This window comes from Augochlora pura, chromosome 5 (assembly GCF_028453695.1).
Source record: "Augochlora pura isolate Apur16 chromosome 5, APUR_v2.2.1, whole genome shotgun sequence".
NCBI classification, from domain to species: domain Eukaryota; kingdom Metazoa; phylum Arthropoda; class Insecta; order Hymenoptera; family Halictidae; genus Augochlora; species Augochlora pura.
This window is the reverse complement of record NC_135776.1, coordinates 14361472-14387989: the sequence shown is the minus strand read 5'-3', so window position 1 is coordinate 14387989 and position 26518 is coordinate 14361472. Positions and strand designations below refer to the sequence as shown.

Here is a 26518-nt window from a genome sequence, read left to right as displayed (position 1 = left end):
CAATTAGAGACTATATAAACATAGAGTTATTTAAAAGATATTAGAAATTGCAACGTTGGTAAAGAAATACAATATACTTACTTTGAAGCAGTTCGTTTAAATTTCGTACTATTGATAGTATCAGGAACAGATTTATGCTCTACTGGAGTTCGTTTAATGAAACAAGCGGGATCTGCAACCACTTTTTATACGGGATATTCATTAGTAAGAGGGGATTTATGAATCAACATTAAATACGTTATATTGCTTAGTGGAGGGGGTGTGTGAGTAATTCCTTACGAAAATCCCCCGTTTAATTCCTTAAAGGTACGTCATTTTTATATAAGATTATACAACAATTTCTTTATGAAAAAACGTATGTTCCCGATATGATAGCATATAAAATAACAACGCTACTAATGAAAAGTTTTAATAAGTAACGTAGCGGTTGAAATTTTTAAGCAAAGTTAGTTACATTTTATTCTGTATGGTTGGTAAATGACAGCTCCTTGCGTCACGTAAAAATATCCAAAGCATGAAACGCTTAATATCTATATTTTTATATTTTGAATCTCCCAACTTTTAACATTCATTAAATAACTGAAATTGTGTTATTTGTCTGTGATAATACGCGCCGTACCATCGTAGTAAAAATTTGCGCGGCGCTAATGTAGCGAATCTGAACGTGTCGTACAGGTACCAACCCACTATGATTATTCCCTAAATAATTACTAAGAAACTATCATCTTTACAATAACGGCCCTTGCAGGAAATGTCATTTGAATTTATAAAAGATAATATTGTTATATCTGCGAATCTCTGATGTAATTCTGTAGTTAGTTTTTAATGCGTATTAAGACGAAATTTTGTAAGAATAAAATGAAGACATCAAAAACTTTTTTTTACTCATGAAAAAATATACGCAATGCTTCTGTAAATGCAGCATCGTTTTATTTTTTTCTCTCTCCATAGTAAATAGTTTATCATGAAGCGTTTGATTTCTGAGGATTTTCTCTAATCTTTCCCTTTAAAAAACTGATCCAATAGCGTAATAATAAAGCAATAAACAACGTAGGGAATAGAAAAAGAGGTACAATTCGAGGAGAAGTGAATAGATCCCGTATAAAATTTTGGTAATGTATTTTCGTCTTTCATAATTCATATATTTATATACATATATTTATGTATATGTGGAAGCCCATTTTACATCGTTTTATAACGCCTATACGTTTTATATTTAACTACTACAGTAATGAGGTTGTCCACCAACCGCCGCGGGAAAGCATTACGGTTCTGTGAAAGCGAGATCCAATCTAAGCAATAAGGTTTGGCAAAAACATCGGATGATTTCCTGCCGAGAAATGATGTGAATGTACAATATTACGCGAAAACGCCTTTAGAAAAGGAAAGCTGTTGATAGCACAAATACGAACGCATTTAAGAATCAATTAAATCATTCAAAGACTGCACATGAATATTCTGTGCTTGACCTCTGAATAATAATCCGCTCAGTCATTTGCTGCCATTTCATTGAATTGCATCTAAATCATAAATACTAGTACGAATAGATTTGTGTTAATTGTAGCATTGATGTATGGAGAAATGATTTATTAGCCTTTCTGATTTGTAATCCTTCGCTCGACCAACAGATCTTTATACAGGCATACATTTTTATACATAAGAAACAAAATGAACAATGAATGTCTTCATTTTCATTGGAATTTTATCACGTTTCATAATGGAGGTTTCCAATAAACTTCAAACAGTGTTCTACGTCCGATTTTGAAAGATCGAAAACATTGTGCATGTACTATAATTTGACTGGCTACTACTCATCATCATTTTTCAAACACAAGAATTAATTCTGAAACACAAGAAAATTAATTCTGAGCCATAGAAAATTGTGTCCAGGCTTGTATTAGCGTCTGTCTAACTAGGTTCGCAATTACTACGTCGATTCAGCTGTGAATATACTTACACGATCATCTTTTACAATCATTAAATACTCATTGTCAGTACAAAAAGCAATAGCTATCAATATTGAAAAGGAACAATTAAATGCAAGGAGAAACCAGAAGTGGCAACATTGTGTTATTGTTATTTTAGATCTGCGTTGTTCTGCGACATTTGTTCTTTATATTTCGATAAATAATTTGCGTAAACAATAAACTATGAAAGGGCTGTACTACTTTTTACGGCCAATAGAGAACCTCTGATTGAACAGAGCGGAGTATTGAATGAATACCACTGCATATCATATAAGCGTTTCTTACAACACAGAGTCTGTCCAATATGCGACGGATGTTGATGTATTAAATTACATCCTGAAGTACCGATAAAATACCAGCTTGAAAAAGACCACTATATCCACCTCTATCCACGTCTAACCACGTCTAACTACGTCTATCATCCATTCCGATGCCCAGGGTCAAGAAGATTTCGTGAGAAATGATAGAACTAATTAAATGACGAATAGCGATTACTTCTTCCTTCTTTACTTATACGTTATCTTTGATCATTGGCTTAACAATTAACGCTTAACTCCTATAACTCTCAATATAACGTTTAATATCATTGACAAAGATTTCCTTCGATCAATAGATCGTAGTACAGTAATTATTGTTATCATTCTGGAAAACATCATTTGGAAGACCCGTTTCATAAATATTATCGTATCTCCTTTAAGTAACACATTTCTGCGGCTGCGAGATGTTCTTTAATCCGTTTCTTGTTTTTTACTCTTTCGTTTAAAAACAATATCGATCACGTCTACGCGTCTCTTTTCTTCTATTGCATAAAAATAAATCAACACAAGTCATATTAAAAATCAATTTGCTTCTCGGCTTTCCAAACGACTTTTACTTGACATTGACAGATTTGTTTGTCTTAATGTTTAATCAGAAATTGGAATGGTCTTTAAAATAGAACTGATAACGAAATACAACGTTAGCATCAATGAAACGGTAAGAAAGATCATCCCGTCACCTTCATCGAACTACTGCATTGGCTACATTCATATTGCTTATGCTAATGTGTGATCTATGCGACCTATGTAGGTCTCGGAAGACGTTGGATTATATAACTAATTGTACTCGCTCGTACATAACGTGTTACATTTGCGCTGTTCAGAGTCTAATAAACTCTTTTGCCATATTAATATTTTTCCCATCGATTCCGGGAACATGTCACGTGAGATTTGCCCAAAAAGCTCGGGGAATAATTAATTCCGAATCGGTCGCCCTGTTACCGATATGAAAACTGTCGTATTTATGAGAAACTAAAATCTCGATTTGTCAGACAATTGCTTCTGCAGTTCGAAAAATTCTTTCGGAAATTAGTGTAAACATACAAAAATATTTCATAATGAGAATTGTCCGCTTCAGTGTGAATTTGTTGTAATATCGTGAACGCTCGACAGATACAAATAAATCGTAGACTACCTGAAAGGACTCCCCTGAAAAAATATTTCACTTATCGTTCCGAAGTTTTCAACGATCGGCTAATTTCTCTACAAAACCTAAATTGGTCTCCTTTACTATTGTTTTCCACCGCCCTATTCCTTTACCTTCAGAACTTCTGAGAGTACCCGTTACTCCGCTTTTACACGAACTCAGCACAAACTCGTGAACAGCGCCTACAAATTTCCATTTTCTTGCAACGATGAGGAGACGTTGGACACTCTATTACAGAATTGTATTGAAACATATCGGCAGCTGTAATGGCCCGCGGTCGATATAGTTTATTTGCTAAACCGGCCAAGACATATTGAAGAACCGGTATGTTAATTCAGTTGAGTCATAAACTGCTGGTGTTCTTTTTCATACTTTTTATCCTCGAACACAAATAACATTGAATATTCCATTTACTACACGTATATTTGTCACTATCATTAAACTTAACGATTCTTTTTAAGCCTAGATCATTTTGATCGTCTGCAGCGACATTTGTTTCTGACTCGGCTCGATGACATATTTACTGAACAAAGTGTTTAGAGTAGTATTTAGTATAACGTGAAAAGTTCCAAAAATATTCGAACATTTTTAAAAAATGTTTTTCGAACATTGCTTTCTTCTGTAAATTGGAGTGACATCTTACAACTGGAAATTATCGGAACCGTTATCCCTACTCTGTGTTTTGTATTTCCGGTGGCAATCATCGTCGATCGTTCGCGGGCCATCCGTAATCAGGAAGGTTCTAGAACTGTTAGTTTCCTTAACAAACACTCGAAGAAGAAACCAAACGTCTCCTCAGCGCGGCATCGTCGATAACCCGCAAACAGAAATCACAATCCGCAGTTTGCGATTATAAAATCCCGAAACCTGCGTAACAGTAGTCAACTTGTACGTAGATAATAATTCTTCGTGCTCGTTTTCTCACTTGTCGAGCGTCACACGTGGAAGACATCGATATACTTACAGCTAGGCAAAGATATTGTCACGTAAATTGCGCGCTAGTCTAGGTGGTTTTGCCTAAGGAAGCCCCTGATGTCGACGGTCATTGTCAAAACTTTCGAAAAAACGAAGACGCAGGACAATTCCGAAGCCGAAGATTATCGCGGATAGATTGTTGTTCTACGATGATCGTTCTCTCACATTCTCTCTCTCTTTCTCACTCACTTTCTCTCTCTCTCTCTCTCTCGTTTTCACTCGTTCTCTCAATCTTTCTCCACTTAAATAGATTCATTTGCTAGATATGTGTGAGTTCTGGTTGGAATATAAATATACAATCTCAAAACGCCTGAACGTTTGTACAGCTCTCGATCAAACAAATCCTCGAGTGTCTACTTTAAACAAATTGGGAGGCCATATTTCGTTTTGTACACGACGTTCCTAAATTCTGCGGTGGAGGCAACGGATCTTATCGATCGCGATCACGAGAGAATATTGTTCTACATTCGATGTTTTTCTAACCAATACGTAATGAAACAACTTCGGTTCGGATCTGTTCTGAGCGGTAGACCAATTTTTCATTGAAACGAGACAGATTTTATAATAATCTCCTCGTGAAAACGATCGATGAGACTCGACGCGAGTGAGAAGTTTTGTACGTACAGTGGCTAAGGATATGAAAACGACAGATACAACGGAAAAGTCGTTCAACTTGGACACGACGACGCTATTTTGTACCGTGTGTAGAATCTTGGAAGACTGTGGATATTTGAACAAGACACGTGGCTCATCGACCGACAAGCTGCGAGCTGCGGTTCCACGGTGTTTCTGATATAGCTTCTAAAACAGAACGTTTACGGTTTGTTCCTGTAAAAGGGAAACGAAAGTCGACGAAGCTGAACCGCAGCTGATCGTTCAGAAGGGTAAACCGATCTCGAAGGCGTTGATCAGGGCGGAGCCCGAGTCGTATACGCCGATCACGCCGAAGAGGACTCCGAGAAAAATTACGAAGCAGTCGTACGCGACCTCGCTCCATTCCATGGAATTTCTTTTCAATTTCAGGTGGAAGTAACAGGGCCAGATGAACGAGAGCATCGTCCCGGTAAACGAACCGATGAAGCCCATTAAAATGCTGAAGTGGGGGATGAAGATCGCCATAAGTATGGTAAAAACTATGACGCCGACTCGCCACGCGAGGCCCCAGACCTTCAACTCCCGGTCGACGGTCCATATCGTCGGGAATATTGTTTTCGGTTTGCCCCTGAAGAATGCTCTCTCGAGTAGCTCGCAAGCCGCGTAGTACGGCAGGGGGTAGGAGAGCACGGCCTTGACGACCAGGCAGAAGTTAACCAGGCCCTTGAAGCCAGCCGAATGGAGGTTATTGGTGATCACCTGCTGCGTGTCATTCTGGAAGGTGAGGAAGCAGATCCATCCGAACAGGGACTTGAACGCGGCGGCCGCTATGTGGCTCCAATTTAGCATCCAGTCGAACTTGGACCGATCGATCAGATTCCCCTCCAAGGTCGGCAGGAAGATCTGCGACGTGTAGCTGAACACGATCACGCCAAGGGAGATCGGGAAGTTCTCAAAGTCGATGGTCCATTTTACCTTTGACCAGCCCCAGTCTCCGATCTCCAAGATGCAATAGCCAACGATGATCGCGTTTATGAACAGATGGGACATCGTGCACCAGAAACTGAGAACGGAGACGTGCTGTAAGGATTTCAGGAAACCAAGCGGCAACAGGAATATACCGATCAGCATCATCCAGCTCCTGGTGTCGATCGCGCCTTCGGGAAACGTGCCTATCATCAGGTCGCCACAGACCACCACGTACAGGATGCAGGTCATCAGCAGCTCGATGATCTGCGCGATGTTCACCGCCCTGGCGCCCCATGTAGGCCCGAAACATTCTTTCGCGATCGCCACGTACGAGTCTCGGACCCGTACACGTTGACCTGTTACTGTGTCCAGCTCGTACAAACATTCGACCAGTATTTTCCCGGTATAGCAACAGATGTGTGCTATGCCGACCATCGCGGCGATCGCCCAGTAACCACCACGTAACACGGCGAACGGCAACGACACGATAAACATACCCTGGAAGTGTAATAAGGGCATCTAAGCTGATTTGTGAAATTCAAGGACTACATATTTTGATATAAAGCACCACGATTTTTAACCTTTTTTTAGGAATTTTAGAGGAAGTTACCTGTATGGCATTAGTGACGTTCCAAGCAGCTTGCCACTCGTTAATTTTCACACCCGATCCACCGAATTCGCCACCACCCTCGTCGTATTCACTGAACTCGCCGCTGCTAACGCTTCCTGTCCTCATTTTGTCTCTATGAAATTTGATATTTTCCGTTAATACTAGCGCTCAAATACTTGCGAATTTTTGCAATTTTTTCATCTCTGGCAAGTAACGATACTAATGATAATAGCAGTATTTTTTAGTACATATATATAAATTATCAATAATAATAATTATTATTTATATGATGTTTCAAGATATCTTAAGTGCCGGCATAGAAACGCGTGTATTTTTACATATAAGGTAAGCACTCTTAAAAAATATGAATGACATTAAATCGAATTGTTTCGCAAGTTAATATATTTACCCGTTCCGCTGATAGCTAAAGGAATCCTCAGCCATGGCCACGTTGTTCTGTTCCCGATAAACCTGATCGCCATTCATAGTCATCATTTCGGTGTTATCGCGACCCTCGTCGAATGATTTGAATTGCCCTTGGCCGTCTTGTCCCGGAGCTTGTTGGCCAGGACCACGGATCAGCTCCATGCAGGGGCTGTTCTCTGGCCATTTCGACTTTATTGTTTCCCAGGCAACATTGATGGTCGCTCCGATGGATGGTATGTAGAATCCCCGGAAATTGGCCATTTTTTATCTCGTTGCTCTAAAAAAACATAGGTAAACGGTCTTTTGCTTTTCCTGGTTTAATAATAATCAATTTCGAAATTGCTACTGACAGAAAAGCAGAAGGGTATCGTCACTGGCATTCTTTTCGAACGCTTATTAGGCGTGCGAAAATTATCGCCAGGGTTAAGAAACTCGATAATATACCGCTTATCGTTCACAGAATGGAATCCGATGCAGGGCTATTATCAGAACATCGGCACGATTATGTTTCATATATCGCATCGAGGACAGTGCAGGTGACGTAAAAAGTATAAAAGACTTACGAAAGTATCTAGCACACAGAATAATGTTTGGTGACCGACATACTCCGACACCAATTAATTTGGATCTCATATATCCAGATTTTGAAACGAAACCGAAGTAGAAATGAAAATGAGAGTGTTTTAATTAACCAGCAACTACATCAACATAACAACGAGCAAGCGCAGAACATCTCGTTTCCCTGTTCTTCTCCGATTATATTCCCTGTTGCGGAAACACTTGAGTCTTACCTTTCAAGGTGAACGAGTGTACAGAATAGGGTACAGCGTACACGAAAATTTCGCAACTCTCTCATTGAAAAAGCTTCGCACATATTCTATGAAACTTTCCAGGCGAATCGAAATTTTCTAGCTTGCTATAATATGTAGGGTATATCACCCTTGAAATCCTTTACAAGACATTTCTGAGTTTCGAATATAGGTGTAGATCAACATCTCTGTCGGTTCCACTTACCGATACACGACGAACCAGAAATTTGTCCGACCAGTTCGCGATGACAACGTTTCTTACGGTTCCTGAAGGACACGGACGTCGGGCGGAAGCTCTTCCAGCGCGGATGGCTCGTTCGTTTCCGTTGGGCAGAACGGCTAAACTAAAAAGGGGTCGCAGCAGGCCCGGAGAACGGAAAGAGTTGAAAATAAAGGGTCGAGAAATCGTCTAACTACGTGGGCTACGACACCGCATGGTCTCGTCTACGGTCTACCACGATTCTCGAGTCCCTAATCGCGAGCACTCAAACGCAACATAGACTAAGGGGGTTGGCGTGTTACAGGGATTGGGAAATCAGAGGAATATGGCCAGCATCCCTGGACCGCGCAAGCCTGAATCGATGCTGTCCACGAGACATATCTCCGCACGTCAGTACTGTAGTTAAGGGGCTGGTCGCCAGAGCTGGCTACATTTCAAATTGTAAACGACAATCGAAATATCAAGGCATTTTCATTCGTTGGTTTTATGTAAATTCGACCTTTTTTCCGCTTTGCAAATATAAAAAGATCGAACGATTATATAAGCTAGTCCATTTATTGCCACCTTAAATGCGTCTTCTACTTTTTGTGACGCAAAAACTTTTCAGGTAGTTCAAATAATCTGTAGGGATGAATCGGAGGGGGAAAACTATTTTTCTGTATATGTTTATTTTAAATTAACTTCTTTAAGGGATTCTCATTTTTATTCGTGTAAATCTGCATATTTTATACATTGCACCGTGTAGAGCGTAGACAATTGAAAATTAATTAAAATGTATATAATAATTGTCGCCTTGACACGACCTCGATGTAGAAAAATTAAAGTTGCGTTACTAGATGATACCTCAAATTTGTACACCTTAAAGTAATATAATAGTAATAAACAAATCATTTCTAAATAAAGTTTTGTGTTTCAATTTTCGTACAACCAATAGAGTCATCAAGACGATAGAGCCGTACATACAAATGGTCTAAAATATTTAACCATATTGATTTCTGATAAGTTGGTATTTATTCTTATGCCACGTATAAGTAAATTTCGATGATCGAAGAAAAAAGTATTAATCATAACTGTTATGTTAATAAATTATACAAATGTGTGGGTTATATAGAATCAGTAAACCGTTACTAATAATTACAATCATTTATAGAGCTTTTCATCATATATACATAATTTTAATTTTTCTGATGACGCAGTTTCAGTATCTTGATCTATATAAAAATAGACGCTTAATTGAGAACTTATAAATTATCTTTTGATTAACATATTTAGCAGAATAGAATGCATAATACAAAAGAATAACATTAAAACATAACGTGAGCATCATTTATATTCTAATTGAACTTATAATACAATACTTTTTACTTTTCATTATGGTACAATATTTAAAGGTTTCAATAAAAACCAGTGTAAATTTGAATAAATAAAAGGACCAGTTGTTTATTGTTTATCTTAGGTATGGTATTTTTCACAGTGTTCATTGATAATTCATATTAATTTTACAATCGTTTGTGTCCCTGCGAGCTTTGGATTTTTTTGTAGAAATTATAGTATTATATAAACGATCATTTCACGCGTAGAATCCGATTAGATTCGTTAGTATACAAAATAAATACTAACAATTGGTTTCAATAATTCTGGTAACAATACAAGGCCGTGAGATCACAACGAAAAATGCTTTCCCTTCTCTCTTTTTCTCCGCTTTTTTACCTCGAGGATGTACGTATTTATGCATTCACAAGTTAATTACAATATTTCGATTACAGTACACGTTCTGAAGTTTCTATCGGAGATTCCTAAATTGCAAAGCTTACGTGTATTACTAACGTTCTATAATGTTCTGTTACGGTTTTCGTCATACACAGTATGTTGTATCAGCACGAACTAAAACTTTTCATTAAATTAAATCGATTTAGTTTTTTCAGTCTTCCACTTACACATATGTATATGTTTTTGTTCCAAATAAACACATTTACGTCGGAGAAAATGTAATTTCGGACAGAGTTTTACATTTTATATATGCAGGAATGACATACAAACATTGTAATAAATATACAAAAACAAGAAATGTTAAATTTTATAACAATATCAGCAATGACAATATATACCCAACTTCGAACTAGCGATACAATTAAATATTTTGTCTTTAAATAATACAGTTCGTAACAAATTTTGTACTAACTAATTGCCCACAAAATACACATAATACCCACAAATTTACAGTTAAACTGCACATAGTGACAAACAAAAACACACCAAGTGAATGTTACAAGATACACAGGAATTATTTTAATTTGCTTGCACAATGCTCCATAACATTATACAAATACTCTATTCATTGTACAGTAGCAGTACAGTGCAAGTGATTTTATCGAAGGAGATATACCAACTTTACAAAGTTAGTGACAATCTGTAACACGGCTAAAACATGACAGTTAACAATTTCTTTTTAATATAATTGTAACTTTACTGTTCATGTAGAAATGGTAATTTGTGTACACAGCTTAGGGGACATCAAAGCAATGACTTTACTCACTAACATCCCTTTGTGTTTGATGAGAATCACTATCTGAAGTTAAACTTTCAATAGCACTGTCTTGCTGTGATATTGTTTCAGAACTTCTAGTCATGCACAGTTTATTGGTTTTAGCCTCTGTACGACTAGTTTTAAAATTTTGATCTACAATTGAATTTGAAGTGGAATGTGATGAAAGAGTAGATTGAGCAGAGACAGGTCTTTGACATGCATGCAACATTAATTCAGGTCCTCCATCGTAGGTTGACAAAAAAAATTGCCAAAGTTCTTCCGATATTTGTCCATAATCTGAACCTACAAATATTTTTTATGACAAAATCTATTTACTCGTGTAACATGCAACACTGTCCAACATTTTTTTTGTATGTATTCCAACATTCAGTAAATGATTCTTCCATAAATTTTCAAAAAAAATTTTGAACATTATCTAAAGATTAAAGTGATGGAGTGTTTATTGAAATACAAATTACGTGTTGGATAGTATAATCATATTGAGATCTTAAATCTTTTTCAGTTGGAAACTTACCCACTTTAAGAACATTTTGACCATTTTTGTTTATTATAATAGAGTTATTATCAATAGGTCCAGGTGGCTGTGTTTCTTTACCCCGTACAAAACTTTGCCATTGCCTTAACCATGCCATAGCTAGTCCATAAATAGCAGTTGGATTATCAGTATTGTGAGTTAGTCGTTGAAATACTTCCATTTCATAACTCCTTCGTTTTTGTAATGATTCATATTTTTCTTCACAGCCTGGACATTGATATAAATGCGTACATGCGGGACCACCTCCAAAACTGTAATATGGATAATACCATTATACCATAAATAAAATAAGGACAAAACAGTAGAAAATAGTAAAATATTTTAAATGTTCTCTTACGTATTATATAAATATTCCCAAACTGCTTGTGGAATAGGCATACTGAGTTTATCTACAAATTGTGCTCTAACAGGATTTACACCACCGTGTGGACAAAGAAAATCAGAATTATCGATAGGTCCCGGTTCCGAAAATGTATTAAAACGATTTATCCATTGCCGAGATACAAAGAAATTTAAATCGGATAACTCTAGAGAGGAAATTTCCATCAATTCTATGGTTTTGTCGCGTAATTGCAGCATCTCTGGTGACCATTTTTTGTAAAATAACACATAAGCCTCACAATGCTTCACAGTTTCAGGTGAAACTTCAGTAACGCATTGGTCATCGAACTCAAACCATTTATTAACAATAGGATTTAGCGCGTAGCATGTGTAATGACCACCACCAGCAGTTCCATGATGGCAGATAACTGATATTAAATTGTATATAGTTACTTTAGACACACATTCTTTGTGTAAATATGGTCGCATATCTAATCCTTCCAATGGAAATGAAACGTAATTTGCTATTTTCGAACTAAACATTAGTTCGTGACGAAATCTTTTTAAATGGACACATAATATTTCAGGCAGTTCTAGGACTTTGGAGAATTTAATTCCATTACGCAGCTTGTTACATTTTTCACAACTGTACATGTTATCACCTTTGAGTTCGTCTGCACTAAAAAATGCAGAGAGACAATCGTGAAGACTAACAACTGGACCCCAGAACCAAGAACGCATCCATTGCAAAAACCATGACAACCACCCAGATTGATTGGTCACATAAACAACATCTGAACATGGCCCTGCCTTTTGTGGAGTGAGAGATCCTTGATGCAACATATCAATGTGATCTCGACTTGGAATGGGTAATGATAAATCTTGGAACGTTTCTACTCTTCTTGAAATCCTATCACATGTTAAACATTGCACACTACTTAATAGTTTCCCATCGAATATATCGCTAATGATACTTCGAGTTTTCATTTGCTTTTTTGTCCTGTATTTAACAGGCGAGTTTTGTGTTGATCTCTGAGGTGGAACAAAAGGCTGATCTACTGTTGATTTTTTGATACTTCTGTTTGTAAATTTACTTCTTAATTTTTCTGACTGAGATACTCGAGAATATCTTCTTTTTGTACCACGTTCACCTTCATCGCTAAGTGAACTCTGTTCACTTACTCCAGAATCACATGTTTCATATTCAGCATCGGACTGGCTAGAACCAGTTCCATCCATTTCAGTTTCATCTTCATCTGATGACTGTTCTCCAAGTCCCTTTAATCTTAATATGTTATCACGATCATCTTCTATTTGTTCTTTCAACTCTTCATGTAACTGATCCATAAAACACCTCAAAAATTCTTGAGTGTCATGCTGATGATATCCTCTAAACATTGGATGAACTGTACGAATACCAGACAATATTCCATGTGGTACAACATATCCTCTTGTTTTCCTATTCCACATGTCACGAATAAGGTTCAGGTAGCTTAAACTTAAACCAGGTTTTCTATCTTTGGACATATAGCTAACCATGTGACCACAATCCAAAAAAAATTGTGTCAAAGGAGGCACATTTGATAAAGCTTGTAATGCAGCATTCATATAGCATGTATTTCCAATATTCTGAAGGCCAACAAGCCCCCTTGGTTTTCCAGAGAAATCTTTACTTTCATCTGAATCGGTACTGTCAGGAGAGTCACCAGATTTTTCATGAAACATACCATCCTTTTCATAACTGGCTCTGTTCATGAGTTCACTATAAAATCTATCATTCATAAAATAGAAGATTAATTTATATTTAATAGGCATGTTAAAAAAGCTATAAGTAAAAAGTCACACTCACTTGTCCAATATGAGTCTATTAAGATCTTGATCAAACTTGCAATCCACATTGCCAGGACCATCGCCAGAGAACTTATTACTCTGTGTTTTAATATCCAACTGTGCAGGAAAATATCCGCACGGTGTAGTTATAACTTCCTTTTTGCAAGCATAACACCATATACGGCTTGTAGAAAGATTCATATGAGCACAATGAGTAGGAAATTTTTGGTTGTGTACAGTACTGTGGTCTAAGTGCGTTTCAGCACAGCCGACCCAACGGCAGTCAGGAAACAAGCATAACCATAAATTAGGCCCATCCGTGTTACATTCACTACATTTTACAAATTCATCCTTCTGAGACACAATGGTCTCAATAAATGCGAGATCACTGCGATTGGCGATGTGAAGACAGTTTCTCGATATGAGAGGCATTTGGATTTCAATATTTTATCTTGACAATTTTTATTAATGATAGAACGCGAAATTGCGCGTACCTTTTAGCTTCTTACATCCGTCCGAAATTTGACATACACATAACTTGTCTAAAATTACAATCATTTTCTAACCTGATCGAAACATGTCGTTCTTGGTGATCGAACATTATCCACGAAAACGATTGTCATTGAAGATAGTTGTATTGAAGAAATTAATTTGTACGTACATGTTCAAATCACAGAGCATTCTTACAGTGACGAAACTGCTGTCGGAACCTTTGATGTTCGTGACCCCGAAATTTTGAACCTACATATGGACAGTGTTGCCGCTTCTGTAAATTGATATCTTCATTTCTTGCACTAGCATTCTGGATGATAGAGCAAGAAAAGTTCGAATGCGAGCAATTAGAATGCGCGGTAATATTTGAAATCTAATGAAGGAGAAAATAATGCTTAAAGAATGTACGTGTTCGGACAGTGGCGCGCGTAGTTTGAATGTATTTGTTTATAAAAACACAGCATTTAACGGTTATCAATAAAACAAAGAATAAGAAACATGACAACAAGAAGCTAACTATCCGTTCTGTGCACATAGACACTGTAGAGAACAAGGTGGCAGCACTCTACAAGCATTAGCGATCGAGAAATCGATGAGAACGCTTATATGTGATCTTATAGATGGACCACATTTATTTCCGCGAATGTCTCTTAGCGTCCGTTGATGAAAGTTGCTGGTGACGCCACATACATAATTTCATGAACTGAATATTACGAGAAAGTCATTTGTCACACAACAAATATTAGTGCAGAATGTCGCTATTTAAAAATTAAAATATATGTAGTATGTATACATTTTGTTTGTAAATTCCAGCAAATAGCATAAGTACAAAGTTTGTAATTAATTAAATCATTACTTTATGTTTAACATCAATGTATAATTAGTTTCATTTTTGTGACACAAATTCATAAGACATCTATTTATAATTGAAAACATTAGAGTTTCGTCACTATACAGTACAAAAATATATATTTGTAACTAATAATTGGATGGCAAATTATAAAAAAAGGATTGCATATGTGTATAAGTTGGTTTATGTACACAGCGATGTATATCTCATATACAATAATGCATACGTGCAAAAATGCATACATAGATACACACGTAGGAGTTGATTTAAAAAGAACAAATGAACGAAAAAATTAAAATATATTCAGCAATATAGTCATTAAAATATTTTAATATCGGAAGCGATTACAATTTTTCATTATATTTGTTGCAATATTAATTTCAAATTATTTATCACGATAGATGTCGCAATTTAAGCAAAGTTTTGTATACATGTGTATGTCAGTCAACGAGTATGCATGTGAGGCCACTGCCGTGTAACTCTCTTAATAACCTGACTGAATTTTAACTCAAGATTGCACATGGATTATTGACATATTTCATCACATTTTTACTATTTTAAATACTCTTCGGTAGTATAAGTAAAGAGTTAGTCTTTCTGTGAACAGATACACTCATACTGGTAATTATAAAAAGAATATTATCATATAATTTAGTAATTTTTTGATGTTAACCTATACTTCATTTACTTTCCAAATACTTTTTGTTGTTCTCAGGTAGCAAATATTTTTATACATAAAAGTATGCACTAGTAATAGTTGTATTTTCTTTTTCAGTAATAAAAATGGTGTTATCGTGTCGATTTTACAAAGAGAAATATCCAGAAGTGGAAGATGTAGTAATGGTAAATGTACGTAGTATAGCTGAGATGGGAGCATACGTACACTTACTGGAATATAATAATATTGAAGGTATGATTCTGTTGTCTGAATTGTCCAGAAGACGTATCAGGTCCATTAACAAACTTATTAGGGTAGGAAAAACTGAGCCAGTTGTTGTTATTCGAGTTGACAAAGAAAAAGGTAAAAGAATCATATCTGTACTATAAGGTATAATTCCAAAACAGGATTAAACTAAATAGTGTATTTAATTAAATGCAGGTTACATTGATCTTAGCAAACGTCGTGTATCTGCTGAAGATGTAGAGAAATGTACAGAGAGGTATGCAAAAGCAAAAGCTGTTAATTCAATCTTAAGACATGTAGCAGAACTATTACATTATGATAGTGATGACCAACTGGAAGAATTATATCAAAAAACAGCTTGGCATTTTGAAGAAAAATATAAGAAGCAGAAGGCATCTGCTTATGACTTCTTTAAACAATCAGTACTGTAAGTTAGACAAAATAGAAAATATTAATAGCAATATCTATGTAGTAATGATTATTAAAATGTTGTTACTTTAGGGACCCCTCTATTTTAGCAGAATGTGGTCTTGATGAAGACACAAAAGAAGTGTTACTAAATAATATTAAACGAAAATTAACTTCTCAAGCAGTTAAAATCAGAGCAGATGTGGAAGTTGCTTGTTATGGTTATGAAGGAATTGATGCAGTAAAAACTGCATTAAAAGCTGGCTTAGCCCTTTCTACTGATGAACTCCCAATAAAAATTAATTTAATTGCACCACCATTATATGGTACACAATTCTTTCTTTTATATATTTTTTTAAGTAAGTTGTTTTAATATTGAAATCTTTAACTAATCAAATTTATATTTTTATGGTACTTTAGTTATGACAACTTCTACACCTGAAAAGCAAGATGGTTTAAAAGCATTGAATGATGCCATCAATGCTATAGAAACTAAGATAACATCTCTTGGAGGTGTATTTAATGTTCAAATGGCTGTAAGTTTTATTATCTAGATTTCTTATTAGGAAACAAATATAGTAGCAGCAGATTGGTATTTATAAACAAAATTTGTCAATTCATAGCCAAAAGTTGTTACTGCAACGGATGAAGCAGAATTGGCTAAACAAATGGAACGAGCTGAACTTGAGAACGCAGAAGTTGCCGGTGATGATGACGAAGAGGAAGTTGAAGGAATGGACGGATTTAGCGGCGAAGAAGATGCGGAAGATGATAAAAAACCTGGAAATGACTCCCAAGAAGAGGAATGAACTTACAAAAAAAATTTATATGTTCCCCTCACATCAATTGACAATTATTTCTGAGTCATGTCTTATTGGACACAGGAAATTTCAAATAAAAATAGAAAATATAATGTATTATAATTTATAAATAATTTTCTATCAACTTGATAAAATAAATACTAAACACCATTTAAATTATTGTTATCGAAAAAATTTTTTGTATGATAGAAACTCTTGTGTTAAGAATTATTTTTAAGTTTTGTAATCTTTTAATATTGGATAAACATTTGTGTGGTCAACTATAATATAAAATTAATATACAATAACTTTTACATCACTTTAGTATTTTCAAGTTTTTATTAAAACTTTATACAGTTTTTTCCAAAGGTCTTATTCATTAGCAATTGTGACTTCCACTTCAACACCAGGTTCAATGGAAATACTTGTAATTTGTTTTACAATTTCAGATGGTGAATACAAGTCAATAACTCTTTTATGAATACGCATCTGGAAACGATCCCAAGTCTTTGAACCTTCTCCACATGGTGTTTTACGTGTGGTTATCCTCAGAATTTTTGTGGGCATACGTACTGGCCCCTTAACCTTAAGCTTCTGCTTATTTGCTCCATTGATCAATTCAGAGCAAACTAAAATAATGCATTATTAAAATAAGTTGGAGCATAATATAAAATAATATTAATTTTCTAGAAAAAGACTTACCTTTTTCCAGAGAACGAACATTTCTAGAGGTAAGAGTTATTCTGATTCTGTGAATAGGGGTTACCTCCTGTCCTGGCTTCTCAGGATTCTCGGTTTTTGTACTTGCCTATAACATTACATTCATTATGTTTCAAATCACAACAGATATCACTAAAAAAATAAACTAATGCAATTTAAACAGAATTTAGTAAAAAATAAAAGACAAGTTTTAAGAACAAGTATCAAAAACATGATGATCGAAATTGTTTGTATTACATGAAATCATGGATTTTTATTCGTAAGTATATTAACCGCGTGCCTAAAAGAATGAAACTAACCTAACACGTTATGAATTAGTTCTAAGAAAACATACAATTACAGCAAAAGTGTTCTTAAAAAATTTATGAGATGTATTAAGGCATTCAACATAAAAACTTACCATTGTTTAAACTTTTTCCTGGTCGAGATGATCAATTGTTTTATAACAAAACTGATCAGCGCTGAACCAGTGTACGCACACGTTGCATGTGCCAAACAGAAAAGATAGAGGAGAACGCAATTTCCGGTTAGCAGTAGCAGTGTACCGTAGGTGTACACTCATACATGTATTACTTCCAGTATGATATCTAAAAATGAAAACTATTCTGCACATATTTTTTTAAGCACGTTTTCATCATATTTTTTTGTTTAAAAAATACATTTGTATACATGTATACAGACACATATGTGTTTTTTTAAAATTATGTGTCACTATTTTCTTAATACAATGTAGGTACCTCCTTATGTTGTATGTATGTACATATGTATGCAATTGTTTTATCATATTCTACATGAATGTAATTTTATTATGCAATATTTATGAAACTTTATTACTATATTTGTACATATGTACATGCTTCCATGCATGTTTAGTATATCTTGCAATTTTGAGCATATGTAGTACAACAATATGCGTTATTATTTTACTATTATATCAAAAGTTTGAAGTAAGTTTCTGCAAAATAAAAATCTATTCGTTTAAATTTGGTTCAAAGTGTTTAGTAGCTGCAAGTATGTAACATAACATTTGTCATTTACAATATGTCGTCTTAATTAGAATTCACCATTACATTGTGTTCTAACTTCACGATGAAACATCATTGTATCATTGGTTCATTACGTTCATGTACACACTCTGACCAATTGAATTACCGTTACTTTCCCTCGGTTTTCATATTGTTTGTCGTTTACCGCTTAAAGCCTGAAGTGTCTCCCAATATCGTAAAATGTAGCTGACTTCAAGTGATCGAATTGCGCTGTTGCGTCCTTTGACACGCTTAACCGTTTACGAAAACTGTTTCGCTACATTTTTGATGACATTTTGATCGTTTTACCATGCCAAGTATTCACAAAAAATTCCGAAAGTTACGCCGAAAGCGATATATTCGCACTTAGTAATAATTAGATCGTGATCGTGTGTGAACATCAAAACTAAACTAGTGCCGTGTATCCATCACATATATTTGCTTTATTGATATTCTGAGTGTCACAGGCCTTGTGGTGCCTATGCATATCTTGAGGTAATACACCATTCAGTGCATATAATATCTAATATTTCATACAAATGTACATTATGAAATATTTCAAGCTTCAAAACGTGCGAAATTATAATATTGTTTATGCCGCGTTTCTGTAGTTATACTTGAGCAGTGTACATAACCTACGTGACGTGTTTTACTATTTTTCAATGTAGAATATAATTAATACATCCTAACAATTATAAACATGAACCAGCATGTAGCTCTTTTCTTCAATGAACTGATTTAAGTCATATTTTCATTATATAATTTGTATTTACCGTTTTATGTGATAATTTACACTTGCTGTTTGTGCTGATGCAGAAGCTACAATAGTTTATAATTGTTAAAGTCACTAACTTATTGTGAATAAAATATTATCGTTCAGTGTGCAATTTCATTTATTTTGTGAATAGTTCTTCAAAAAGTTTTGTTTGTACTTCCTGTATGAAACTGACTTGTCTTCTTTTTAAATACTTTGGTAATTAACTATTAATTAATAAAATATGTAATATTACAGAATTTGGACAGTGTTCTAGATTATTTTAAGGACATAAAGTTTCTCATATTTGGTTGAACCATTAAGTAAACACTATGTCGGAAATAGTTTACCCGCAAGGGTGTAGATCTGTGACAGAAGATCTTGGTCCAGATGAACTCATTAGGAGATTAAAGGTACATTTATGAATAAAGATATAATAAATGATATGATAACATGTATACACAATTAAGACTTATATAAAAATTTATTAAATAGACATTAGCTCACACATTACAAGCAATGGGACAAGATGAGGGAATGTATCAGCAATATATTCCACTTGCATTACATTTGGCAGAAGAACACTTTCTAATGCATCAAAGTAAAGATGTACAACTCCTAATTGCTTGTTGTATTGCCGATGTTTTAAGGGTTTATGCACCTGAAGCTCCTTATAAAGATGCAGAACAGGTAAAGTCGGAAAAACATAATTTCATTTTAACAAATCAGTAATCAATTTTTTATAAAATTTTATGTTTATGTTTAAATTAAATTAATCCTTTGTTATTATAGGTCAAAACAATATTCTTGTTTCTGATCAAGCAATTAGCTGGTTTAAAAGATCCTAAAGATCCTGCTTTTAAAAGATATTTTTACCTATTGGAAAACTTGGCGTATGTGAAATCTTTTAATATGTGCTTTGAATTAGAAGACTGTCAAGAAATATTTTGTGCTCTTTTTTCTCTTATGTTTAGGATAGTGAAGTGAGTATAATTAAAGAGAAAGGCATGACGTGCACAAGGAAATAGTAAGCACTTAATTTATTTTGTTATTACAGCGATGAACATTCTGGAAAAGTGAAAAGCTTTATGTTAGACGTACTATGTCCACTAATCACTGAGTCAGATATTGTTAGTAATGAACTTCTAGACATTATACTTATGAATATTGTAGAGCCAAACAAAACACAGAAAAAAAATGCATATTTGCTTGCAAAGGAACTAGTAATTAAATGTAGTGATACATTAGAACCATATATTCAGGCAGTAAGTAAAATAAAATTTAAATGTTACAATTAAATATATTTATATAAAAGGAAGAAACGATAGAATTATGTTTTTAAATTTACAGTTCTTTAACCATGTACTGATTCTGGGTAAAGAGGAAAAAAGTTTACAAATTTGCAAGAAAGTGTATGATTTAATTTACGAATTAAATCACATATGTCCAAGCGTCTTATTGTCCGTCCTTCCACAACTAGAATGTAAACTAAAGTCTTCTTCTGAATCTGAAAGATTGGGCGCTGTAGCATTACTAGCCCGAATGTTTTCTGAAAAAGGATCTCAGTTAGCTGTACAACATACACAACTGTGGCGAGCATTCTTAGGAAGGTTTAATGACATCAGTGTATCAATTCGTATAAAATGTGTACAGTATTCAATGCATTTTTTACTAAATCATCCTGAATTAAGAAAAGATATTACTGATACATTAAAATTAAGACAACACGACGCAGACGAAAGTGTACGATACGAAGTTGTTATGGCTATAGTAACCACTGCCAGAAGGGATTTCGAAGTGGTATCAGACAGTGAAGATTTACTTGAATTTGTTAAAGAAAGAACTTTGGATAAAAAGGTATGTTTTAGTGCGAATAATTTTTTAACTAATAAACAATATGACTTTGCTGCTTATTCTAATCTTTTCTATATTTTTTAGTTTAAAATTCGAAAAGAAGCAATGGCAGGATTGGCAATGATATACAAAAAGCACTTAAATGATGCAGATGTACCACAAGCTACTAAAAAAGCTGTTACTTGGATTAAAGATAAAATATTACATGGTTATTATATGGCAGGCATGGAAGATAGATTATTGGTAGAAAGGCTATTAAACACTTGTTTAGTACCTTATCAGTTACCAGCTGATGAGAGGATGAAGAAATTGTATCATTTACTAGGTACAATTGATGATCATGCATCCAAAGCATTCGTTGAATTACAAAAACATCAACTCGCGTGAGTATACGTCACGTTAACATTATACTGTAATGTAAGTATAATGTATCATTTCATGTGCATCATCTATGTATTACTATTTCAAACTAGTGTACGGAGGGCAGTAGTTGAATGGTTAGAAATAGTGAAGAAACCAGATGCAGTGGGTGAACTAGTGACTAAAGTTCATCAGATATCTCGCTTTTTACCAGACCCTATGAAAGTTCAAGAATTTTTACAGAAATTTAGTGCTCATATGAGAAAAGATGCATCATTATTACAAGGAATGGAAACGATAGTTCAACCAAATGTGTCGTGCAAAGAATGTGCAGATACAATAAGTATGGTTCTTAAAAAATTAGGTCAACCGGTAATGACCAATTTGTATTACAACACTATAAAGATGTTGTTGGAAAGAGTCAGTTCTGTCATGATCGACGAGGAAGCTATTAGGGTAATTTATGCATTTACTGTAATTAATTTTGCAATGAACAACTTACAATCTAATTATAATTGTACAGGTTTTAATCGGATACGTACTAGATTGTTTAAAGGGAGGAAATGTGATAGAAGAAGTTGGGCTTAACCCTAACAATGCAGGAGAGAAAGGTCTAAGGTTACTTGTGGTATGTTGGCAATAATAGTTCCTGACTTAACAATAATAATATTTTTTAATTGCTCGTGATATGTATTTATTTTTTATTTTCAGATGCTTTCATTCGTATTTGGTCCACATTTTCTTCACAATGATATTTTGATGCAACTTGTTCATCTTTTGGAATTGGAAGATGAAATGGTAGCGCCATTGGTTCTTTCAATTTTTACATTTTTAGGGAAATATAAACCTTTGTGCGATGTTGCACCAGACATTATGAACCTTATGGTTCCAATTTGTAAAAACTTTGCTGAAACGGGAACATCAAAACAAGCGAAACAAGCAGTTAGATGTTTGTTCGTCAACATGACCAATATTCATGATACCATATTCCCCGAAATTATTGAGAGAATTAAAAATACACTTACGCCAACTTCAGAATATTATCGAACATCAATAGTCACGTTAGGTCACATAGCTTATAATTTACCAGAGAAATATCAAGTACACATAAAAAACATGGTGTCTAGAAAGGTAAATTTTACTATTTTATCTATTTAATTAATGTAATGTACTTCCATCTAACATATGCATTTGCAGATAGTCAAAGAGCTGTTAGTAAAAGAAAACAGTGAACAGACTTCGGACACAATTGAAGGAGACTGGTGCAGAGAAGATCAACTACCTGAGGAAACACGTTGTAGATTAGAAGGATTAAAATGTATGGCACGCTGGTTATTAGGATTGAAGACTGATATTCTCTCTGCACAAAAAACATTTAGAATGCTGCACGCATTTGTAGTAAACAAAGGTGATCTTATACAACAAGGCCGTTTAAGTAAAGCAGAAATGAGTTGGTTACGATTGCAAGCTGGTTGCTCGATGTTGAAGATATGCGAGCAAAAGGGTGTTGGTGATCAGTTTACAGCAGAACAGTTCTACAATCTGTCACAACTCATGGTGGTATGTCATTAGTTAGAAATCGTAATTAAATTACGATATGTATTTCAGTAGATACTCGTGAAAACATAACTTCCACTTAAATTACTAAAATTGATTCATAGGATGAAGTTCCACAAGTGAGAGAAGCTTTTGGTAGTAAATTACATAAAGGACTTGGAAGGGGAATTCCAAACAAGTGTTTGCCTCTAGATTTCATGGGCTATTATGCTCTCGCTGGCAAGGAACAAGACAAAAGACTAAAGGGTGTTTTAAAAACTTATATGCAAACTGATATAAATAAGAGGAGGGATTATGTTAAGACATTATCACTGGGTACCGTAGAACGGGCCATGGGTAAGAAACTAAATAGTAAGGCATTATCGAAATATTGTTTAAGATTGTGTTTCTTCTACAATTCAATACTACATAGAACAAAACGATGTTAATAATTTCGTCAAATTATAATTTCAGGTCAGTTGCCTCATATTCTTCCGGATTACATGCTAGTATTCGCTGTCCCAATTCTTGCACATGATCCTGAATTCACGAATCACTTAATGGTCTCCCAATTGAAGGTCATACAACAATGTTTATGGTTTATATTAGAACCCTTAATAACAAAGAATGAATACTATTGCTATGGTTTTTATAAAAATCTCATAGAGCGAATGAAAAGTCACAAAGATGCTTTGAAACCAGAAGACAACAACATAAACTATGTAATTATTACCAAATAACATTTTACAATACATGCATTATTTATAAAATAATCACATCATTCTCTTGTGCGCAGAAATTATGGGCAGTTTGTGACTTAGCTATGAACGTAATATTTACTAAGACAACAAATTTTGATTTGAAAGAATTTCCAAGCGAGACACGGATTCCTACCATGTACTTTAAGCGTGCGGATGAATTGTTGGCGAACAACAGGAATTATTTACCCGCTGAAATGCAAATCAACATGTCCAGTCCCAAAGGAAAAGGATCGCTTCATAGTGTTCATTCTGTCAGCGAAAGGCCACAACGCAGGGCTAAATCCAAACAACAAAAAGAAGTGGGTATTGGACCAAATGAAACTGATGCAAGGGTAAGATGATACGTAAATCTTCGATTTATACGAAATGAGTAGAAATAGAATGGGATAGTTTTTCCTAGTAGTAAGTAATTAGCAAGCTGTAGTATTAAACATTTTTGAATATATGAAATATAATTTCAAGCTGCAAATTGGAGAAGTGGAATGTATTGATGCACAGGTAAAATGGTTTAGAATTTCGTTAGAAAATATCTTATAATACTTCATATATTATTATATAAAGTATTCGACTATGAATGATAAATATTTTAAGAGGTAAAATTAAGAATAATAATATACCTAGCTGTTGGGACAATTACATAAAATATTTATCACACAAAGTCAAATGTTTGGTACATAAGTAACCAGTAATATTATAAATTTGATATAAAATCTTTTTACAGCCAGCAGAAGCGTCAGAAACTAGAATTCAATTACCTGGTTTAGAGGATGAGGTAAGCAAATAGAATTGTAATGTTAGTACTATGGATACTATAAATATGAACTTTCAGATTGAGGAACCACCAGCAAAGAGGGCATTAAGAGAATCGGATAAAGTAAATAAATAATTAAATGAATGAACTGTATCGGAGGGGATGTTAGTAATAGGGGAAAGACTTAAGGGACGTGATGATCATAAGAATTAAAGAATCTAAAAATACTTTACAAATTAGAAAACAGAATATTTTGGTTATGTACAACAATTAATAAACCTGTCGTTCGCGTATGTCTAGACATTAAGGTGTTAAGATAATTATACATTAACGTCAAATAACGAATACGTGTAGGTTAATAATTCGAGACAATTTTCTGGAATTACTGCAAATTAAAAATTTTTCATTTAACAAATGTATTTCTTTGAAGTACAAAAGAATATGTAAGCACGTCATTCATTCAATTTCTTAATACGTTAACACAAGCAGTGGCACATTCGATGGTATAAAATATGATTCCTTCACTGGATTGATAAATGTATGAGAAACATTTATTTATAGAAGTGTCAAAAAATATTTTTTAATTGAAGGTTTTCCTCCTTATAAAATATCTTACAATTGTTGTATTGTTCACTTTGCACTAACGAATATAAACGTTTATACTATTTTATGCCCATTTTCTTCAAATAAGTGTAAAAAATATATGTGATGAACTATTTCCAAATAGATGAACTCATATGTATTATTATGATTATGATTATTATTATTATTATAGTTAATATTCATTTCTAATACAAGATAATCGAAAGCAGATTTTGTTAAAAAGGTGTCTGTACGTATAAAATACATTGTCTTTGTATGAAGAAGAGAACAACATGACATTGTCGGATTTCTGTAAACATTGTGTTCCAGATAAAAAGGCGCGTGTCAATTGGCTTTGTGATTTTGTAATCCAAAGTTATTTGTTTCTATTAATTTGAATTATTATCTTATTACGATTATTATTATTATTATTATTCTATTGAAGAAATTATAGCTCTAACTATCACTGTGTCCCAAAATTATCTGTTTATACTTTAATCTTAAATTTAACTTAAATTGTTTAAAATTTGGTCAGCGCACGGCCTTTAATTATTAATTTATTTCAAACATGGTGACCTTATAAATACTTCAATGGTATCTATACATGTATCAATTTAAAAAATTCACAATCCTCGTATGTGACAGTTATTCCTGTATCACTGTCATTGTATATGTATTATAAACTACTTTCGTATCACACTGATTCAAATTTGTATCCAAAAATTTTTCTATGCTCAAAATTCGGCAATATTGCTCTTTTCTGATATGAATTCTCGAATATTATAAATCTATTTTAAATAAATTAAAAAGCGATTCATTAAATATATCTTTTGCGAATACTTCTTTAACGATAATTTTATGTTAATTTTTCAATGTATTCGTTTCAATTATGATTAATAAGAAAAATATTTCTTATTTTATTTAATGCATAAAGAAACTGTGGTTTTACAGAATGTACTTGAAAATTGGAAAGAAGCGATCCATACGAAATTTTATAAAAATTACGAATATTAATATGTAAATTTACTATTATGAAAACAGAAAAGGAGTTGGATACAAAAATGAATAGAATTCACGTAATTTAAAATGGGCCTAGGTTTTATAAATTTCCTTTTTCAACATTAGGATTAATAGCATTAAGCATTAAACTGTATTAAACCTAAAGATGAATGGAAATTATGAATGAGGCTGTGAATGTTGATGAATGTTTGCTTTTATTATCTAAACATTATAGAATTATACATACCTATTACCTCTTCACTAAATTACAGTACAATGCAAATAATGCGATTTCAACTTTCCTTCTCATTGTCATAATTTTTTTTTGTTTCCTTGAAGTATTGTTTTATAAGACATTAAATGCATTGTTACTGTTTAAACTCGAGAAAATTTCATTGAACGTTTCTCAACGAACTTGATAAATTTAAACGTTTTTGCAATGTACTACCTTATA

At 34.0% G+C, this 26518-nt stretch overlaps 5 protein-coding genes and 1 long non-coding RNA gene across 11 annotated transcripts; 3 read left to right on the top strand and 3 right to left on the bottom strand.

Annotated features, from left to right (window-relative positions):
• Positions 1-81: 81 nt before the first annotated feature.
• On the bottom strand, positions 82-8102 carry Vgat (vesicular GABA transporter). 3 transcript variants are annotated; one of them, XM_078181400.1, is made up of 6 exons: positions 8020-8102; positions 6989-7282; positions 6580-6712; positions 3545-6467; positions 2253-3433; positions 88-181 (listed from the first exon to the last, which is right to left on the bottom strand). In XM_078181400.1, the coding sequence occupies exons 2-4, from the start codon at positions 7264-7266 to the stop codon at positions 5283-5285; spliced, it is 1596 nt and encodes a 531-aa protein (XP_078037526.1). In that variant the 5' UTR covers positions 7267-7282; positions 8020-8102; the 3' UTR covers positions 88-181; positions 2253-3433; positions 3545-5282. The 3 variants fall into 3 exon arrangements, with proteins under 3 accessions (XP_078037524.1, XP_078037525.1, XP_078037526.1); XM_078181398.1 differs by lacking the exon at positions 2253-3433 and having other exon boundaries at positions 82-181; XM_078181399.1 differs by lacking the exons at positions 2253-3433; positions 8020-8102 and having other exon boundaries at positions 82-181; positions 6989-7468.
• On the top strand, positions 6528-7590 carry LOC144470367 (uncharacterized). Its single transcript, XR_013494102.1, has 3 exons — positions 6528-6924; positions 7004-7238; positions 7466-7590. It is a non-coding gene; the product is annotated as an uncharacterized LOC144470367 (long non-coding RNA).
• Positions 8103-9448: 1346 nt separating the features above from the next.
• Positions 9449-14258, bottom strand: Usp20-33 (Ubiquitin specific protease 20/33). Its single transcript, XM_078181391.1, has 4 exons — positions 13288-14258; positions 11455-13209; positions 11097-11368; positions 9449-10864 (listed from the first exon to the last, which is right to left on the bottom strand). The coding sequence occupies exons 1-4, from the start codon at positions 13698-13700 to the stop codon at positions 10563-10565; spliced, it is 2742 nt and encodes a 913-aa protein (XP_078037517.1). The 5' UTR covers positions 13701-14258; the 3' UTR covers positions 9449-10562.
• Positions 14259-15050: 792 nt separating this feature from the next.
• On the top strand, positions 15051-17090 carry Eif2alpha (eukaryotic translation initiation factor 2 subunit alpha). Its single transcript, XM_078181031.1, has 6 exons — positions 15051-15231; positions 15386-15631; positions 15710-15941; positions 16016-16248; positions 16343-16458; positions 16546-17090. Exons 2-6 carry the CDS (start codon positions 15394-15396, stop codon positions 16729-16731), a joined length of 1005 nt encoding a protein of 334 aa, XP_078037157.1. The 5' UTR covers positions 15051-15231; positions 15386-15393; the 3' UTR covers positions 16732-17090.
• On the bottom strand, positions 17043-17983 carry Rps20 (ribosomal protein S20). The gene is made up of 3 exons (XM_078181032.1): positions 17843-17983; positions 17425-17530; positions 17043-17351 (listed from the first exon to the last, which is right to left on the bottom strand). The coding sequence occupies exons 1-3, from the start codon at positions 17843-17845 to the stop codon at positions 17095-17097; spliced, it is 366 nt and encodes a 121-aa protein (XP_078037158.1). The 5' UTR covers positions 17846-17983; the 3' UTR covers positions 17043-17094.
• Positions 17984-18699: 716 nt separating this feature from the next.
• Positions 18700-26444, top strand: Pds5 (cohesin associated factor B pds5). Of its 4 annotated transcripts, none has more exons than XM_078180586.1 (17): positions 18700-18962; positions 19480-19634; positions 19717-19911; positions 20014-20204; positions 20279-20486; positions 20572-21078; positions 21160-21458; positions 21549-21891; positions 21959-22063; positions 22147-22566; positions 22633-22995; positions 23097-23328; positions 23446-23693; positions 23768-24064; positions 24195-24230; positions 24454-24504; positions 24562-26444. In XM_078180586.1, the coding sequence occupies exons 2-17, from the start codon at positions 19554-19556 to the stop codon at positions 24616-24618; spliced, it is 3633 nt and encodes a 1210-aa protein (XP_078036712.1). In that variant the 5' UTR covers positions 18700-18962; positions 19480-19553; the 3' UTR covers positions 24619-26444. The 4 variants fall into 4 exon arrangements, with proteins under 4 accessions (XP_078036712.1, XP_078036711.1, XP_078036714.1 ...); XM_078180585.1 differs by having other exon boundaries at positions 23097-23343; XM_078180588.1 differs by lacking the exon at positions 24195-24230.
• Positions 26445-26518: the final 74 nt, after the last annotated feature.

Excerpts from the sequence above, each read along its gene's own strand:
- Vgat (XM_078181398.1), bottom strand. The coding sequence starts at position 7,266 with ATGGCCAATTTCCGGGGATTCTACATACCATCCATCGGAGCGACCATC. Across the intron at positions 6,713-6,988 it reads TTTAGCTATCAGCGGAACGG|AGACAAAATGAGGACAGGAA; the intron begins GTAAATATATTA and ends CAAATTTCATAG. Across the intron at positions 6,468-6,579 it reads ACGTCACTAATGCCATACAG|GGTATGTTTATCGTGTCGTT; the intron begins GTAACTTCCTCT and ends TTACACTTCCAG.
- Usp20-33 (XM_078181391.1), bottom strand. The coding sequence starts at position 13,700 with ATGCCTCTCATATCGAGAAACTGTCTTCACATCGCCAATCGCAGTGAT. Across the intron at positions 13,210-13,287 it reads AATAGACTCATATTGGACAA|ATTTTATAGTGAACTCATGA; the intron begins GTGAGTGTGACT and ends TATGAATGATAG. Across the intron at positions 10,865-11,096 it reads TCAAAATGTTCTTAAAGTGG|GTTCAGATTATGGACAAATA; the intron begins GTAAGTTTCCAA and ends AAATATTTGTAG.
- Pds5 (XM_078180585.1), top strand. The coding sequence starts at position 19,554 with ATGTCGGAAATAGTTTACCCGCAAGGGTGTAGATCTGTGACAGAAGAT. Across the intron at positions 19,635-19,716 it reads AACTCATTAGGAGATTAAAG|ACATTAGCTCACACATTACA; the intron begins GTACATTTATGA and ends TTTATTAAATAG. Across the intron at positions 22,064-22,146 it reads AAGGTCTAAGGTTACTTGTG|ATGCTTTCATTCGTATTTGG; the intron begins GTATGTTGGCAA and ends TTTTATTTTCAG.
- Eif2alpha (XM_078181031.1), top strand. The coding sequence starts at position 15,394 with ATGGTGTTATCGTGTCGATTTTACAAAGAGAAATATCCAGAAGTGGAA. Across the intron at positions 16,249-16,342 it reads AATTGCACCACCATTATATG|TTATGACAACTTCTACACCT; the intron begins GTACACAATTCT and ends ATGGTACTTTAG. Across the intron at positions 16,459-16,545 it reads TATTTAATGTTCAAATGGCT|CCAAAAGTTGTTACTGCAAC; the intron begins GTAAGTTTTATT and ends GTCAATTCATAG.
- Rps20 (XM_078181032.1), bottom strand. Across the intron at positions 17,352-17,424 it reads TGTTCGTTCTCTGGAAAAAG|TTTGCTCTGAATTGATCAAT; the intron begins GTAAGTCTTTTT and ends GCATTATTTTAG.